At 37.0% G+C, this 16,342-nt stretch overlaps 2 protein-coding genes across 2 annotated transcripts in view; one reads left to right on the forward strand and one right to left on the reverse strand.

The window, feature by feature from the left end:
• The window catches only part of ifnlr1 (interferon lambda receptor 1), a 676,379-nt gene that overhangs the window by 111,120 nt on the left and 548,917 nt on the right, over window positions 1–16,342 (forward strand). The gene's annotated exons all lie outside the window — the stretch shown is intronic.
• Window positions 1–16,342, reverse strand: part of LOC306878245 (E3 ubiquitin-protein ligase UBR5-like) — a 62,167-nt gene that overhangs the window by 15,511 nt on the left and 30,314 nt on the right. Inside the window, 17 exon segments of the mRNA XM_079430468.1 lie at window positions 1,837–2,048; window positions 3,443–3,490; window positions 3,492–3,712; window positions 4,716–4,973; window positions 6,689–6,820; window positions 7,384–7,495; window positions 7,591–7,714; window positions 8,577–8,816; window positions 11,778–11,938; window positions 12,124–12,253; window positions 12,341–12,467; window positions 13,275–13,393; window positions 13,518–13,664; window positions 14,398–14,489; window positions 14,688–14,842; window positions 15,240–15,337; window positions 15,421–15,544. Of these exon segments, the coding sequence (XP_079286594.1) occupies window positions 1,837–2,048; window positions 3,443–3,490; window positions 3,492–3,712; window positions 4,716–4,973; window positions 6,689–6,820; window positions 7,384–7,495; window positions 7,591–7,714; window positions 8,577–8,816; window positions 11,778–11,938; window positions 12,124–12,253; window positions 12,341–12,467; window positions 13,275–13,393; window positions 13,518–13,664; window positions 14,398–14,489; window positions 14,688–14,842; window positions 15,240–15,337; window positions 15,421–15,544 (2,500 nt within the window).

Genomic DNA, 16,342 nt, shown 5'->3' on the forward strand with positions numbered 1-16,342 from the left:
TGTTTGTATTTATATATACATAATTAATCATTTAATTAATCAATTAATCGTTTGCCAGCACTCATTCTAATACAAAATAATTCACAAAAATAAAAATCCTAAATAATGTTAAAGCAAAATAAACCAAATAAAAATGAGAATAATAATAATAATAAAAAAAGCTAATTAAAAAAATTAAAATTAAAACAAAAAGAAAAAAAAATCTAAAAACTTAAAAAAAAAACAAAAAAAACAAAACTAAAATAAAAACTAAAAAATTTATTTATTTAGTCATTTAGCAGACGCTTTTATCCAAAGCGACTTACAAATGAGGACATAAGCAGCAATCAAAACCAACAAAAGAGCAACAACGTGCAAGTGCTATTACAAGTCTTGGTTAGCCTAACGCAGTACAGATAATTATTATTATACTTTTTTTTTTTTTTTTTTTTTTTTTTTTTAAATAAAAAGACATAAAATAGAATTAGAATAGATAGTGCTAGAGTTAGAGGGTCAAGTACAGATGGAACAGATGAGTTTTTAGCCATTTCTTGAAGATGGGTAAGGATTCGGCTGCTCGGATTGAGTTGGGCAGGTCATTCCACCAGATGGGAACAGTTCATGAAAAAGTCTGTGAAAGTGTTTGTGTGTCTTTGGGATGGTACAATAATGCGTCGTTCACTTGCAGAACAAGCTTCTAGAGGGTATATAAGTCTGAATTAATGAGTTTAGGTAAAGGGGTGCAGAGCCAGTGGTGGTTCTGTAGGCAAACATAAATGCCTTGAATTTAACGCGAGCAGCTATTGGTAGCCAGTGCAAATTGATGAACAGAGGCGTGAAGTGCGTTCTTTTCGGGTCATTAAAGATTAATATCTTGCAGCGGCATTTTGGATTAATTGTAGAGGTTTAATAGAATTGACTGGAAGACCTGCCAAGAGAGCATTACAGTAGTCCAGCCTGGACAGAACAAGAGCCTGAACAAGGAGTTGTGTTGCATGTTCCAAGAGAAAGGGCCTGATCTTCTTAATATTGTATAATGCAAATCTGCAGGACCGGCCAGTTTTAGCAATGTGGTCTGAGAAATTCAGCTTATCAATCAATCACAACTCCAAGGTTTCTGGCTGTTTTTGAAGGAGTTATGGTAGATGAGCCTAACTGGAAGGTGAGATTGTGATGAAGCGATGGGTTAGCTGAAATTACAAGCAGTTCTGTCTTAGCTAGGTTGAGTTGAAGGTGATGGTCCATCATTCAGCAAGAAATGTCTGTTAGGCACGCTGAGATGCGAGCAGCTATCGTCGGATCATCAGGATGGAATGAGAGTTGAGTGTCAACAGCATAGCAGTGATATGAAAAGCCATGTTTCTGAATGACAGAACCTAGTGATGCCATGTAGACAGAAAAGAGAATTGGTCCAAGAACTGAGCCCTGAGGCTCAGAAAAAATTAAACCAAATAAGGCAAAAAAAAACTAAAAAGAAAAACATGAAAATAAATAAAACTAAATGAAACCAATAAAGCTGAAACTTAAGAGAAAAATAACTGAATAAAAATAAAATACAATTATCATTTTATTACACCAAACAAGTAAACTCATCTACTCACTAGTCGCTTTCACAGCTTGTTTATAAAAAGTTACTTCTGCCGATAGTATTCAGACTTCTAAATTTATAAAATTGGTTAATTTGTAAAGATTATCATGAACAAAACACGTAAGAATCAAACTCAGTTTATTTTCTGCAATATTCCAATATCCAATGGAAAATTCCTATTAGGTTTTCGTTAAGGGAAGGGAACCACAGAAATTAGAAAACGGAGGGGTGAATTTATATCAATAATTTTAACTGTTCGGACATCTTACCTTCGACCTTCAAGGGTGCGGAGACTGGCCTCCTCTCGCGCCGTCATGCGCTCCCTGCGGCCTGCGTGTTGTGAAGCGTGCAGCGGGTGGCTCGGGTGACCAGGATCCCCGGCTGATGACAGAGCGGAGCCGTAACGCAGCTGCGCTTCAGTGGAATCCATGATGGACACCATCCAGTTCCAGGTTGGGATCAACTTGTCCTCCACAAAGTTCTGCAAAACCGACACCAGAGGTCACATTAACCGAAAATAGTGTGTCATTGACAGGAGGTTTTTTTTTTTTGAAGCAGTGACGGAAAAATATGAAGGCTGTCCGTAACTTTGACAGATTACACTGAGGGTGATCTACTGTAATTTGTAACTGTAATTCCACCCCTGTCCAGTTGGTGGCGAGTGTGCTCCAGTGTGGCAGCAGAGCACAGGATCATCTGCTCCAGAGCAAAAATAAAACTGGTCACCAGTCTTTTGCTATGCGTTTGATTACGTGCAGGCGAGTACCCACTAGTAGTAAAGCAAAAGCACTTTGCGCTGCCGCTTCGCTTGATCTGAGATGCTACAGCTATCTATCAAGCCACATTAAAGAGCACCAAAATGGTATTAATTGCTTGAATTTCCTAATAAAATAGACAGAATTTGAAATCTGAGACTGCTTCATATCAAAAGTAACAAAGCTTAGCCTATATATGTACGGTTTATTCTTCAACTGAAAACAGAATCGATTTTAATTTAAGAATTCTCATATAAAGAGAATATTAAAATTCGAGAAATCGTTTTTTTTGTTTTACCCAGCCCTATCATATTTTGTTGTTTTTAGTGGCCTCCGCTGTCACTGCGGTGTGTGTTGAACATGAAAAGTGACGCAGTCTCTGTTCATCGGTTCTCTTCATAAATAAATAAATGCATAAGCCTAGGATATGCTCGTCCTGTAGGTTCATTATTTAAAATGAAAATGTGAACAAAAATAAAAGCAATTCAATTTGTTATAATTAAAATATAAAAATTGAAATGGTTTATGACAGATGACAGAATTTTTACGACCCTGTCCGTCAAAATGACGGATAATGTTAAAGTTCCTGTTATACGCAAGGGATACTGCACGGCTAGCTCTGCAGTGCATTATTTTAATGCACGACGTGGAGGCCAAGAACTCTCTGCAAAGTACATTAAAATATTTTTATGCACAACTAGCCATGCATTATCCCGAGTATACCTTGGTCATTTGCCAGCATTGACAAGTAAAAGCCGTTAATGATGTTCAAAGCGCAATAATGTAAACATTACATGTAACATTTTATTAAAAGTCACAGGGCAGTGTTGACAAGTTTGTGTGTGCGTGCGCAGAGAGAGTGATCTCTGACTCTCTCTCTCTCTCTCTCTGTGTGTGTGTGTGTGTGGGGGGGGGGGGGGGGGGGGGGGGGGATTTGTGAGCATCAATTAAAGCAGCGCATTAATACGGAACGGTGATTAAACTGACTTGGAAATACCTGTGCATTAAACAGTTTTAACGCATACCTGCCAGCAACCAGAAACAAGTATTCAGATAGACCATGGTATAATTTGCCTTTATTACAGTCTGATTCTGTCCTGGTAAAGACCGAACGGCTCACCTGCAGATTGACGGCGTCCTGATAGGTGAGTTTGACGGCAGCGGGGGTACTGCGAGTAGACCAGGTGGTTGTATTTGGGTATGAGGCTCATGAGGTCGGAGATCTGCCGGATGACGATGCTGTAGGCTCGAGCCAGGCTGCTGGCAGACGTCAGGTAGCTGCTGGAGTTACTGGCCTCCAGGGCTGCGGCGGCGGCTGCGGCGCTCGTGCTGATGGCGCTGCTCCGTCGCAGGTTTGAAGGATCGATGTAGATGAGGCCCGTGGAGCTCGCTGGAGGACACATCACAATTATTGCCACTAATAATGAATTACTTATCATATTTTCTAGCAAATAAGTTCTGTTTATCAACTGGAACATTAAATAAATTATGGTGCATTCAAGTCCACCTAGGAAGTTTGTATTTATGAGTTTTGAAGATGACAATGTACCTTTTCAACAGAAAATTCAGTAAAGAAAAAGAAAGAAAGAAAGAAAGAAAGAAAGAAAGAAAGAAAGAAAGAAAGAAAGAAAGAAAGAAAGAAAGAAAGAAAGAAAGAAAATCAGTCACCATTAAAGTAAATTTACGTTTGGTGTTTATAATGTTTATATCGAATGCCACTATAATTTATGTTTGTTTTATATGAATTTGTTTTCTGAATATCATTGCATTCAAATGTTTTGTTCAAATGTGAAGGCAACTAAAATGCAGGGTCATAGTGTTTATAATGTTTGTGAGCATTTGATTTTATTTACCAGAATTTTACATTTCTGAATGCAATCTTAATATTGACATGTACATTAATACAACTTTTTATGCACATTTTGGAATATTGCATAAATAAAAAAACACGCTGGATGGAATAAACCGAATAAATTCCACTATGCGCATTGAAAAAGGCATGTGACTTTTGCGCTATGAGACGGAATAACTTCAAATGCCTGAGGAAAGTGTCAACTGGCATCCCCAAGCAATGACCGCATTTATTGTGTTACGTCTGTTCTCTCTGAGGCGCAAGTAATTTATTATATATGAAAATTATTATATTCAGCGGCTTCTCCTAGCTTTCTTAGAGATATTTAATGCCAGTTTAGCAGGAAGTGATGATTTTGTTTTCTTTCACTCGTTGGATGGAAACGGTGCTTTATTCGCAAATGTTTTATGCAATATTCCAGTTTTGCGTATATGGTAAATTTGCATCTTTGGATGGAAACATGGCTATAGTCAGGGGTGACTTGTTTTCCCAAAAACTAGGTGATTTGTTTTTTTTTGGACAGGTGGTGGGAGATACTGACCAGCAGGTGTGGATGAGCTGGACGGGGCACCGCCGGCGGAGCGCTGGCTGGGTGTCGTGCGAACAGCCCACTGCATGGACCGCGGCGCCTGGGCCGCACTGTTAGCATGCGCTGAGCCCGTGGTTCTCTCTAGAGGCTCGTCCAACAGGAAAGTCTCCTGATCCACATCATCACTCTGACTGCTGCTGCTGTCCGAGTCACTGGAGTCATTCGACTGGGAGTCGTCCTCAGAGAAGAAAGCAGGAACGCTGCTGGCACCTTCAGGAAAAAAAAACAGAGTGGAAGGTTACGCTAAAGTCGGCATCACAACACGCACAATTAACACACAACAACACAATTAATAATACAGTGGAACGAAATGTCGTGCCTCGCAGGACCACGGTGCTACATAAATACAGACATACAACAATTAAGTAAAAAAACAATATAAACCTATACACCACTAACCTACTGACAGATTTAACTACAAGTATACTATAAGTATTTACCCTATACAAACTAAAAAATAAAAGAAAAAATACAAACTATACGAATGCTTCACAAATACTGTACATGTGCAAAGAGAGACATTTTGAGTCAGCAGCTGGTTGGGGAACAGTGCAGGATGATTTGTAGTGCATGAGCATGTAAACATACATATATTGCTGAGTCTTTTGTGGGATTGTGTACACGCAGCAGTGTGTGTAAAGTGTCTATTGCACATAGAGGAGAGTGTGTTACTACAGGTGGTTTGTACAGGCCCACTCACCTGTGTGTAGCACACTTCCAATTGCACAAAAAAGTTCCACACAGTTTCTTCTTTGGTGTGGTAAGGTTGGGGGGGGGGGGGGCGTGATTTGAGTTCAGGGCTTTCACAGCCTGGGGGAAAAAGCTGTGAGAGCCCTGAACCTTTATGGTTTAAAGGTGAAGAGTTTGTTTTTCTGCACCATAGTGGCGTCAAATAGGATTACAACACAGTTGGTTTGAGTGACATACTCTACACGCGTGAGCTTTGGGCAGGGCTACCTGTTTGTTTGACCCACTGCAAATGGGAGGTGTTACAAAAAAGTTTGAAAATTAATTATTTGCAATTCTATTTATTGACACTCCAAGAATAGGAATTAAAAAATGTTGTCCCTCTTTGTTCTCCATTGTTGTTTAATTTTTTTCCTTTCGTTTTTGTATTTTTTTCTCACTTGTTTTTCCACAACATCAGGCAAAGTTTCTTTCCTCAGGCAATCTACCTCATGAACAGCTAAATGTTCTCTCATTGTGCAATAACCTTATACTTATTTATCGCCCTACGTCCTAGTACATCCCAACAACTTTTTATTCTATTCATATTCTATTTTATATATAGCACACCTGTACATAGATTCTTTTATTTTTGTGGTTTATTTATATTTATACATGTGTATTTTATTCATATCTTATTTTTATTATCTGTGTGTTGTAGTTGTCTGTGTACTGGAAGCTTGTGACACTAAAACTAATTCCTTGTATATGCAAACATACTTTGCAATAAAGCCCTTTCTGATTCTGACAAAGCATCTGCCACCAAAAAATGGCTTTTTGGATAACTCGGGAAAATTTACATTTATTTGAATGTTGACTAATGAACACGGTCATTTAAATAAATAACTGAAAATATTAAAAATGTAAAAAAATATTACATTTGGGTAAATTAATCAAAATAAGTCTAAATAAATCTAGATTTAGATACATTACTTAGACTACTATAGACTAGTTAGTCTGCCAATGGTAGATAAACCAAGGCATCAAATTTGATAGGAAAAATTAAAAATAGACTCTTTGACCCACTTAATATAATTCTACAGGTGCCACATGGACAAATTCAAAACAAAATGCGTTTATAGTTATGTGAAGCCATTAAAAGCTTTCTGTACGCTCAGTAGGTTATGTGGAGAGGAAAACAAAATAGGAGAGCGCACCACAATTACAGTAATTGCTGCAATTTTGATAAAGTTAAGCACCTGCTTCAGATCCAGCGGTGGCGGCGGTCACAACGCTCCTGCGGCCGCTGGCGTTGTCTTGGTTGCTATGGTTACTCTCGCTGTCACTCTCGGTCTCAGCAGCAGCCAATAAATCCAGCTCCATGTCGCTCCCTGTAAGAAATTATTAGCAATTATTTGTGACCTCAGCCTCATTTACACAAGAAACTGTTGGCTTCTAGACAAAAGGACAACGAGCACCAGTGTTTCGAACACATTTGTGTTTTTCTTGTAATACAAATATTCTGAATACACTGCTTTGGGCAATATGGGCAAAAATATCACAGTATTTTTTTCCATATCATTCGATATCGATATTTAGCACAATATTCATTTCACACCATTAATGGGAAGGAAATACATCTGCCATGTTTGTTAGACGTGAAGAATGTAAACATAACTTTACTGTTTACACGTGAACTTCACAGAGTAAACTACCTTTTAATTTAAGGCCCCATGATATCAAACTCGTCACATTTTCTTCAAGTTAAACCTAACTTTTATTTTGGTGGTTTGTTCTTAAGACCTTTAATTTTTCCAGATAAATATTGATTTATCACTCAGCCATACTGGCATGTGTTCTAAGAATGTAAATAACACCTTATGAGATTAAACTAATTTCTGTCTCATTTGTGAGTCCTGTTAAGCGTACAGTGTCTGTGCGATCAAGTGGTTACCATCTTCATCGTGCTCATCATGCTGCCCTTCGGCCTCGGCGTTCTCCTCGCCCTGCTCCTCCTGGTCATCATGGTGATCCTCCTCACCTGCCACGCCCTCCACAACCTCCACCTGAACAATTGAACAGCCAGGGAGCATTTAGAGAAAGAGCTTCAGGCAAAACAAACCAACTGTAAAACAAGTGAAAGAACAATATAGCACCGCACCTCTTCTACGTCAGCAGAAACAATATCATCCTGCTCCTCATCGCGGCCACGGGCCGTTTGGGACTGGCTGCTGCGGCGGGGCTGAGGGTTCCTGATGATGTAAGAAGAGGCCGACTGACTGGAGCTGAGAGGCACAAGACGGCACACAACACCAGCATTAATGACAATTTCAATAAGATCTATTATAGCTTCAGTGTATTCTTAATCTACAATAGTGGTTCTCAATCCAGTGGCCTCAGCAAACTTCCAAGGTGGTGATACGATGACTTAATGTTTTTTTAAATAAGGTTTAAAATAGATTAAATAATAAAAAATATTTCAATTCACCCCCTCAATTCAGAATTACCATTGTCTTGAAATAACCAGAAAAGCCTAAAAATGTGATTTCTAGACCTGAAAATTTGTGTAAATAAATTAATTTTTTTAATTATAAATTTTTCTAGTTACGCCAAGCTATAAAATGTTTTATAGGATAGAAAAATCTCTGGTTTTAATTGTGGGGGGCAAAATATAATATAATGATGATTTAGAGATTTTAAAAAACTCTTTAGAAGTTGAGAATTTTTTTTTTGTTTCGTTTTTGGTCACACTGAGCCCTAAAATATTTTAATTGGGTAAAATAGAGTCAAGTATTTATTTTTTTTAATTTTTATCTTTCTTTAATTTTTATCCAGTAAAGCACAAATGACTGAAAACATCAAGTAAATTCACTGGCTAAAAAGAGAAGAAGCCCTGAAGAAGATTCTGCTCTTAAAATTTCTGGAATTCTGAAGTGCAATGATTATAATTATAATTCTTTTAGTTACAAATTTTAATCTATTGACACTCAATTTTTGTAAATTAGAAAAAGCTTTGAAATCAAACTTTGTGATTGTAGCAGATGTACCATAGGAAACCTAATAGTCTACATGGGAGGCTTGGAGTCAAAAACCACTGAGATGCAGGAAGCTACAGGTGAATTTTCGGTCGACTGAAGCGTCACTCACCTGCTGGACTGATCCGGGGAGGGTCGTGGTGGCAGGGGCTCCACAGAGAAGAGCTCCTCGCTGCCCTGTACAGCGTCGATGCTGGTACTGGCCAGAGTGAAGGGCGCTGTAGGCCGAGCAATGCCCATCCGCACCGGCACGATCAAGGACTCGGCCACATTGCAGAGCTCTTCAACTGCGTACGGCAACAGAGCCTGGAAAACACGCCTGCACTTCCCGATGGGCTGCGGGATGAAGTTACTGAAGGAAAAACAAAAGAGACAATGTGAGCATGAGCACTTCTTCCGGTTCCAAATTGTTAAAAAGCCTTTATTCAAACATGGCTCACTCTAGAAAGATAAAAAAAATAGCTAAAACACTGCACACTGATGTATTTCGGCCACCCAGCCTTCCTCAGAGTGTGTCAGATACAAAACTGATCACAGGTGTAGATAATCAATTGCTCAGTAAAAAAAAGAAGGTACCAAATGAACCATTACAGGGGGGACCAATAATATCAAACTATATTTGGTTTGGTATAATCACATCCCTCCAAAAAAAGAAAAACAATACCAACAAGAATCATAATGATGAATCATTTCACAAATATTGAGTTAAATCTAATTCCTCATTCAAACCAGGAAAGATGGTGCTTTTAACTGAAAAATCCAAAAGGCTTCCCTTTGTAAAAGTCTGTAGTCTAACGCCCTTTCTAATAGATCCAGTTACAACTTCCAAACCAATAATTCTTAAAGTAGACAGATTTGAGTCATGTACAGATGCATAATGTACTGCCATGGGGTAATCTTTGTTTCTAGTACGAATTGCATTTGTGATCCCATAATCTATCTTGTAGTCTACGTTTAGTCTGGCCCACATAGAAACCATTACAGGGACATTGAAGCCTATAAATATACATTTATCTCTGTAAAGCCTGACATATGAAATAATCTATTTTTTTTTAAATGGAACAGTTTACTAAACCTTTAAACTAAATATTTTTTTAAAAACTATGCAAGTTCAATATAATAAGTATAAAATGAATACAATAGGTTACATACTTATATAATTGCAATTGTAATGTTATGTTATATTAATGCACCAAATGAGAGAGGTCCCTGTATAGTTTACAGCATTAGTTGATTTTATTTCCCTACCAGGATTTTTTTCCTTAAGAAAAATTTTTACATATACCTGAAATTTACAAATTAAATCAATATGTTTCTGTTTCTGATGCTTTCTGAGAATATTGTCATACCATGAAAATCTCATACCGTTACAACCTTAATGTGAAAAACAGGATTTTCAGCAGTTTAGATCATTTAGAGATGTTGATCATTTAGAAGCCTTAGAAACTTGCATATCATAGGCTTTACAGGGTTAAAAATCAACATTAAACAAGAAAGACTACCATATTAGCTTTTAATGATAAGATATTGCATAAGGGTCATTCCATGTCAAATCATCCAAATTTCAAAAACTTCCCCGGCTCAATTTTTTTGGGGATTTTGCTGATATTTTTTCTGAAGAAAGCTAAATGGTGATGAAAGCCAAAATATTAAAATGTCACGGATGAATATTTACAGAGTAATCCACTATTTTGTAGAGGGGGGTCAAAATGGCAATTTTCACCAGAGATTCAGAGTTTTTTTTTTTAGGTAAAAATGACTTCAGAGAGATGGCAGCATCATAATAAAAAAAAAAAAAATATCTATATATAGGCTTTGTAATTAATCGCATTTTAAATCGCATATAAATATTTGACCTGAGAACAGTGAGAAGTAAGTTTTTTTTTTATATGGATTTTTAAATTTCCCATCCACAGGGCCAACCAAAGCGGTCTCATCAGCTTCTTTGTCCATGTTCACTGTGGTTTGTTTTTGGCTGTTTCTCAATATGCGTTCTTCAGCGATCTTGCATCCTTGTGTTCTCGTTCTACGTCATCATTAACCGTCAAAGTTCAGTTCCAATTCTCAAGAACGCAAGTATAGAGGATGCATGAAAGTGCCCGGATATGTTCTTGAAATTGAGGATGCATCGAGTGCAGACTTGAGAGAATCGAGCCGTTAGAAATCCCAGAAAACGCTGTGGGTGGCCGGTGTACGGAAGCCTGTAAGCTTTAAAGTCGCTCTCACAAATACTTAACGGCTCTTCAAGTTGAAAGTAAACATTTATCGTTTTGTTTTGGTTAATTTTAATAAAGTTATAAGACCCGGAGAAAGTCTGCATTTTTATTGGCATATTAAAATGAATCTTAACAGTAAAACATATAACGCTGTAAAATAAAACAATACAATTATATAAAAGTAATATCTATAATAGTATGAAATGTTTTAAGTTATGACATTTTGTAATATTTATTGTTCATTGGCCGTTTATTATGCTGAGACTATGCGGTCAGTTAAGCAGGAACGCAGTACATCTCAGTTCTCATAAGTGTGCGTTCTGTGTTCTCGCATCCTTCCGAGTTCGTTCTTCCAAGGAAGCTTGGCAAGACCGGTCTCCACCATAGACATAATAGACATATAATCTCTTTATGTCTATGGTCTCCACAAGTCCAAAACAGAACGCTAGTTGGTGCTCCAGTATAGTCGGTCCGCCGAAACTCATCCAGTGAGAAACGTTCCGCGGTGCAAAAATAAGTGCGATTAAAATGCGTTAAAAAAATTTAACGCGTTATTTTTGTGTAATTAATTAATCTAAATTAACGCGTTAAAGTCCCGGCCCTAATAAATAAATAAATATATAAATAAATATAAATATATATATATATATATAAAATAAAAAACACACAAGTGCTGTTTCCCCATATTTGAATGGTCACCATTGGCACATAATGCAACAAAGATTGCTAAAGTCAACAGATTTTACTAACAGACCTAACAATCTCTGTGTAAAAATAACATTATGATCTTTCTGAAGTCATTTTACCTCCTTGTAATTTGGCTCTGAACCTGAATTGCCATTTTGACACCCCTCTACAAAATAGTGGATTACTCTGTCAATATTCATCCATTACCTTTAATATTTTGGCTTTCATTACTATACATGTCTGTCTTTCTTCAGAAAAAAAATAAGCAAAATCAAAAATCTGAGCCAGGGACCTCAGGTTGAATTGACACGAAATGACCCATAAAGCATTCACATTTTGCTTTTAAACTCAACATTTTCCAAAATATTTATGAAACCCTTTTCTATTCTCATAAGCATGACTGCACATACTTTTTCTTCTTGGAAGACGCCATCTCCACACTGAGGATGACAAACACTCGGGCCACGGAGCGCAGGAACCTCCGTGTGACAATGATGGCCTCCTCCCTGCGGCCGAGAGTGTATTTATTCTGCAGCTCCTTCACCAGGGTCCCCAACAGCGTGTCAATAAACTGGAGAACAACAAGAGAAAGAGGAGACCGTTAGCAAAACTGCTGCTATTACACTGAAAAAATCATGTAGATATAAATAGATTTCAAAAAGTGTCAAACTAAATCAAGGTTAGCTGAAAAAGAAACATGCAAAATAATGAAATATTCATGGATGTAAAAGCACAACTGCAGATTCTTCGACTCACAGTGATGTCTGGCGCACACTTGACGATGAGGCAATGTGTGAAACAGTCCAGCCTGATGGTGCCGCTCTGCTGGTTCAGGTACATCTGCTCCTCTGGCAAAAGGTGAGCGATTCTGCTGCTGGCACTTAGTCTGAAACGATACGACACATGTCAACAAAAATGTCTTGAGAGCTGAATCTGTATGATGAAATTTGCCAATGTTCAATGTTCTACTCACGGGTCTTTGTTTTCCTGAGAGCCGAACATTATCATAGATTTCAACGCGTTCCAGTCCTGCAACACGCGCTCTAGAGCCAGCTGTGCGAAGCGAGGAGGCTCCAGGTCATGATCCGGCATATCCGAGTCTGAGAGAAAGACAGATACACATTAAAGAACAAAACCTATGTTCTCCATACATTCTCTAATCAATCATGCACAATAAAACCATGAACATGTTAAGAAATTAAATACTTGTCTTCAAGATATTTCTCCAAGTTTAAAGCATTACAAACACAGTTTCATGTTGCCCCTAGCAATCCAGGCGCCAGATTTATAAAACATTCTTAAGAAAAAAAAAAACTGCTATTTTGCTACTTCAGAGTATTTTGTATTTCCAAAAAAATATTTTTTTTTTCTTCTTACGATTTTCTAAAGTATCTTAAAAATGATCTTAAGTAACCTCCAAAATTTAGTATAACTTCCAACTTGTCTTAAATCCACAAAGATTAAAAAAAAAAAATATATATATAAATATATATATATATATATATATATATATATATATATATATGTTTTTTTTTTTTTTTTTTTTTTTGTATTTATTGTTTCTGATTAATTGTTGTAATTAAAGCATTACAACATAACACTACATATAAATTTTATTATCAAGAATGTGCACAATTACTCTGAAGTGAGACCAATGATTGATAATGTAAACAAAGATTATTCATAATGATTACGCATGACACTTTTTACTGAATTCAAAATTCAGTAACAATACAAAAAGAAAAAAAGAAAAAAATAAAAACACCAAAGCCTATAATTTTCTTATTAAGAAAATATTTAATAACTTAATTTCTCAAGAATTGCACTTAAAATAAGTTAAGAATGTTTGTAAGAAATTTCTTTACTTCTTAAGATTTTTGTGAATCCGGCCCTACTCAAAGACACACCTTCAGCGCTGGCGGCCTTCCGGTTCCTGTCCTCTCGTATGCGAGGTGGTCGATACTGGCAATGCTCCACGCTCTGCCTTGCAACAGTCTGCACCAGGAATAGCAAGATGTGCTCTCCCCTGGCAGACACAAACAGAGTTCATGACACAGAACACTGACTGGATGCTACCCTGATGACCCCATAATATGGTTTGACAACAGAAAGTTGGAGCAGGGCTTAAGGCACTCATTCCTTGAACATACCTGCTGTTAGGAGTGGTAACTAGATTAGTGGTGGTCAGCAGCCTGTAGAGCAGATCTAGACGAGCTGCTTTCTGGCCCGCGATGAGGGTCTTACATTTACACTTCTCCCAGCAGTCACAGTATGCAGTGGGAGACGTTCGCTTCAATCTGGAGATGAAACAAGAGAGATTACAGTTTTACAACCTTGTTGCCTTTTAGGGATTCTAATAGCAGAAACGTAACCCCATAAGTAATCGTTTTGGAAAACTTTAAATTGGCAGCAACTTGGACTTCAGTAAGTTCAGTGCCAACAAGTTGCTAAGCTAAAAGCACAGTACTCTCAAGTAATATAAGTATAAAAATGCATGCAGTAATTGTTTCTCTACATTTCAGTATTTTTGAAAAGTACAGTTTTGCGTAATAAATCAACATTGAGCTTGCATCACGTCATCTTGATTTTTTTTATGCAAAGCTTGAAGCAAATCAGTGTTTTTATTATTTATTCTACTATAAGTATTCATTTATATTTTAATTGGCTTTTATTTTTATAGTATATCAATTTATAGTTTTAATTTTAATTTTAGCAATTCTTACATGCTTGTCATTTTTATTGTTTCTCATTTCATTTCTTTTTAGTTTAAATTTTTTATCTTTCAGTTTTAGTCATTTTAGTACTTCAACTGATTTTATTTCAGTTAGCGGTCAAGACAAGGTTTCTAATTTTCATTTAAGTTTTTCATTAAATATTAATATTTTCTTTCAGCTTTATTTCAAGTAATAAACTATTTGTAATTGTTTTTGTCACAATGCATTCAAAGACTTTGCTCTTCCAGAAGGATGCATGTGGTGATGCAGAAAATAAGGTGTCAAGTTCAAATGTTTTTATAGCAAGCGCACTCACTTGCAGTCGTGACCCTTGTGACAAACTCTGGCGCATTCAGTGCAGCAGCACAGAGACTCCAGCAGGCCACAAGTTCTGCACTCAAAGATGTCCTGCAAACAGACAAGCTCAGTTAAATCACACAGTGCATTCTATAAAACCATTTAGATCAGCACTTCAACAGTTTTTTTATGTAAAGAATAAATATCTTTAAAACTATTTAATGCAAAAAAAAGCAAGCTTTAATTTTCTTTATGAATAATATTATACACTTTGAAAATCAGAAAAATGTATTTCACTGGAGTTTGTACCTGGTTGATGTGTTCAGCTCCAGTCCAGGTGAAGCTGCAGGTATCGTTACAGCACAGGACGTAGAGGGGAGAGTCATCTGGGTTTGTTCCTGAAGGACAGATCATCTCCATGAACACAGACGCTGCATCCTCTTTCTCTCCAAGACCTGGTTCACCTAAACCATATGAGATCCAGATAAGATTTATAAACAAAAAAAGGCATCTAATGGTCTCTAAACATTTCGAAACATGGCAAATACATCTCAGCAAGTTAAACCAAGGTTATTATAGTTAACTAAGCCCATTAAAAATATTTGTTACTTGAAATAAAATAATGTTAACTGAAATTAAATAAAATATTGAAAATATTTTCCTTTGGTTTAACTTGAAATACCAAAATAACGAAAACTAAAATAAAAAATATAGGCATTTAAAAAAAAAAACTAACAAAACAACTACATGACTTAAACTTTAAATAAAATAAACATTATATATGAAAATAAAATCTAATCAAAAACTATAAAAGTATATTAATACTAAAATAACCGAGTTAAACTGCAGCCATATACTCACCTTTGGCTATCTTCTGTGCTGCTTCTAAAACAGTAATGGCTGCTGGGTAAGCTCTCCCGCTCACCGCCAACATGAATGGAGTCATTCCACGAGCATCCCTATCAAACAACAGCAAAACAAACACTCAAGCACTGCTAAAGAGAGGCTGGCTATCATTTAGAGCAGCGGGAGTGTGACATACTTGGCAGAGAGCAGCTCTCTTAAGTGAGGTCGCAGGACGACGCTGTCACACATAAGCTTCAGTATCAGGTGTGCGTTGGCCTTGCGGTCTTTAGATTCCACTACTGATGGTTCAGAAGAAGGTCCTTGAGAAGACATGGGAAATACTGAAAACATGCTACAAGAGAGTTGTATAAATGACAGCACAGAGCAGTGGTTCTCAATAGGGCTGTGTATCACCACGGTACTGCACTGAACTTCACCTCTGAAGAATGTAGTAAAACAGCTGTTTATTAAACACTGCATACTATAGGGTCGTTGCTAACTATTGGCAGAGCAGGCAGTTGACCTCTGCATTATGAAGGGCCGCCATAACTCTACCACAGTACAATATAGATAATGGCATATGTTTCATGTTTACATTGGGCACTCCCCACCAGGTACAATATTCTGATTGTTTGCATCTTGTTTTTAAGCCCATAAATAATAAAGTACTCGTGCTAATAAATTTATATTGTGATGTAATCATCTTAACATTGCTGGTAGGTTATCATTGCACAAATTAATGCACAATCTACATTTAAAAAATAAAAAAATATTATTAGAAGAGTTCTAAACTAATGCGCAGATCACGTTGCTGCCGCACACAGACATTCAGCAACACAAATTTTTGAGCACTGCCCCGCATTTTTATAAATAAATTAGCTTAATTGCTCAAGAGCTACATTATCTTTCTCAACAAGGAGATCGTAACATCATTGTTTCTAAAGGAATTAAAGCCACAGCTTCACTGTTAACAGAGAAATGCGGCAAAACTGTGGTAATTCATTCATACACAGCCTCTCTCTCTCGTAAATTAACCATTGATGAATTACACTTTTCTGAGAACAGAATATTGAAGTGGAGATCACTAAACTGCAAGCTAACCGGTGTTTTCAGAAAGC

Source organism: Barbus barbus (assembly GCF_936440315.1).
Source record: "Barbus barbus genome assembly, chromosome: 12".
NCBI lineage: Eukaryota > Metazoa > Chordata > Actinopteri > Cypriniformes > Cyprinidae > Barbus > Barbus barbus.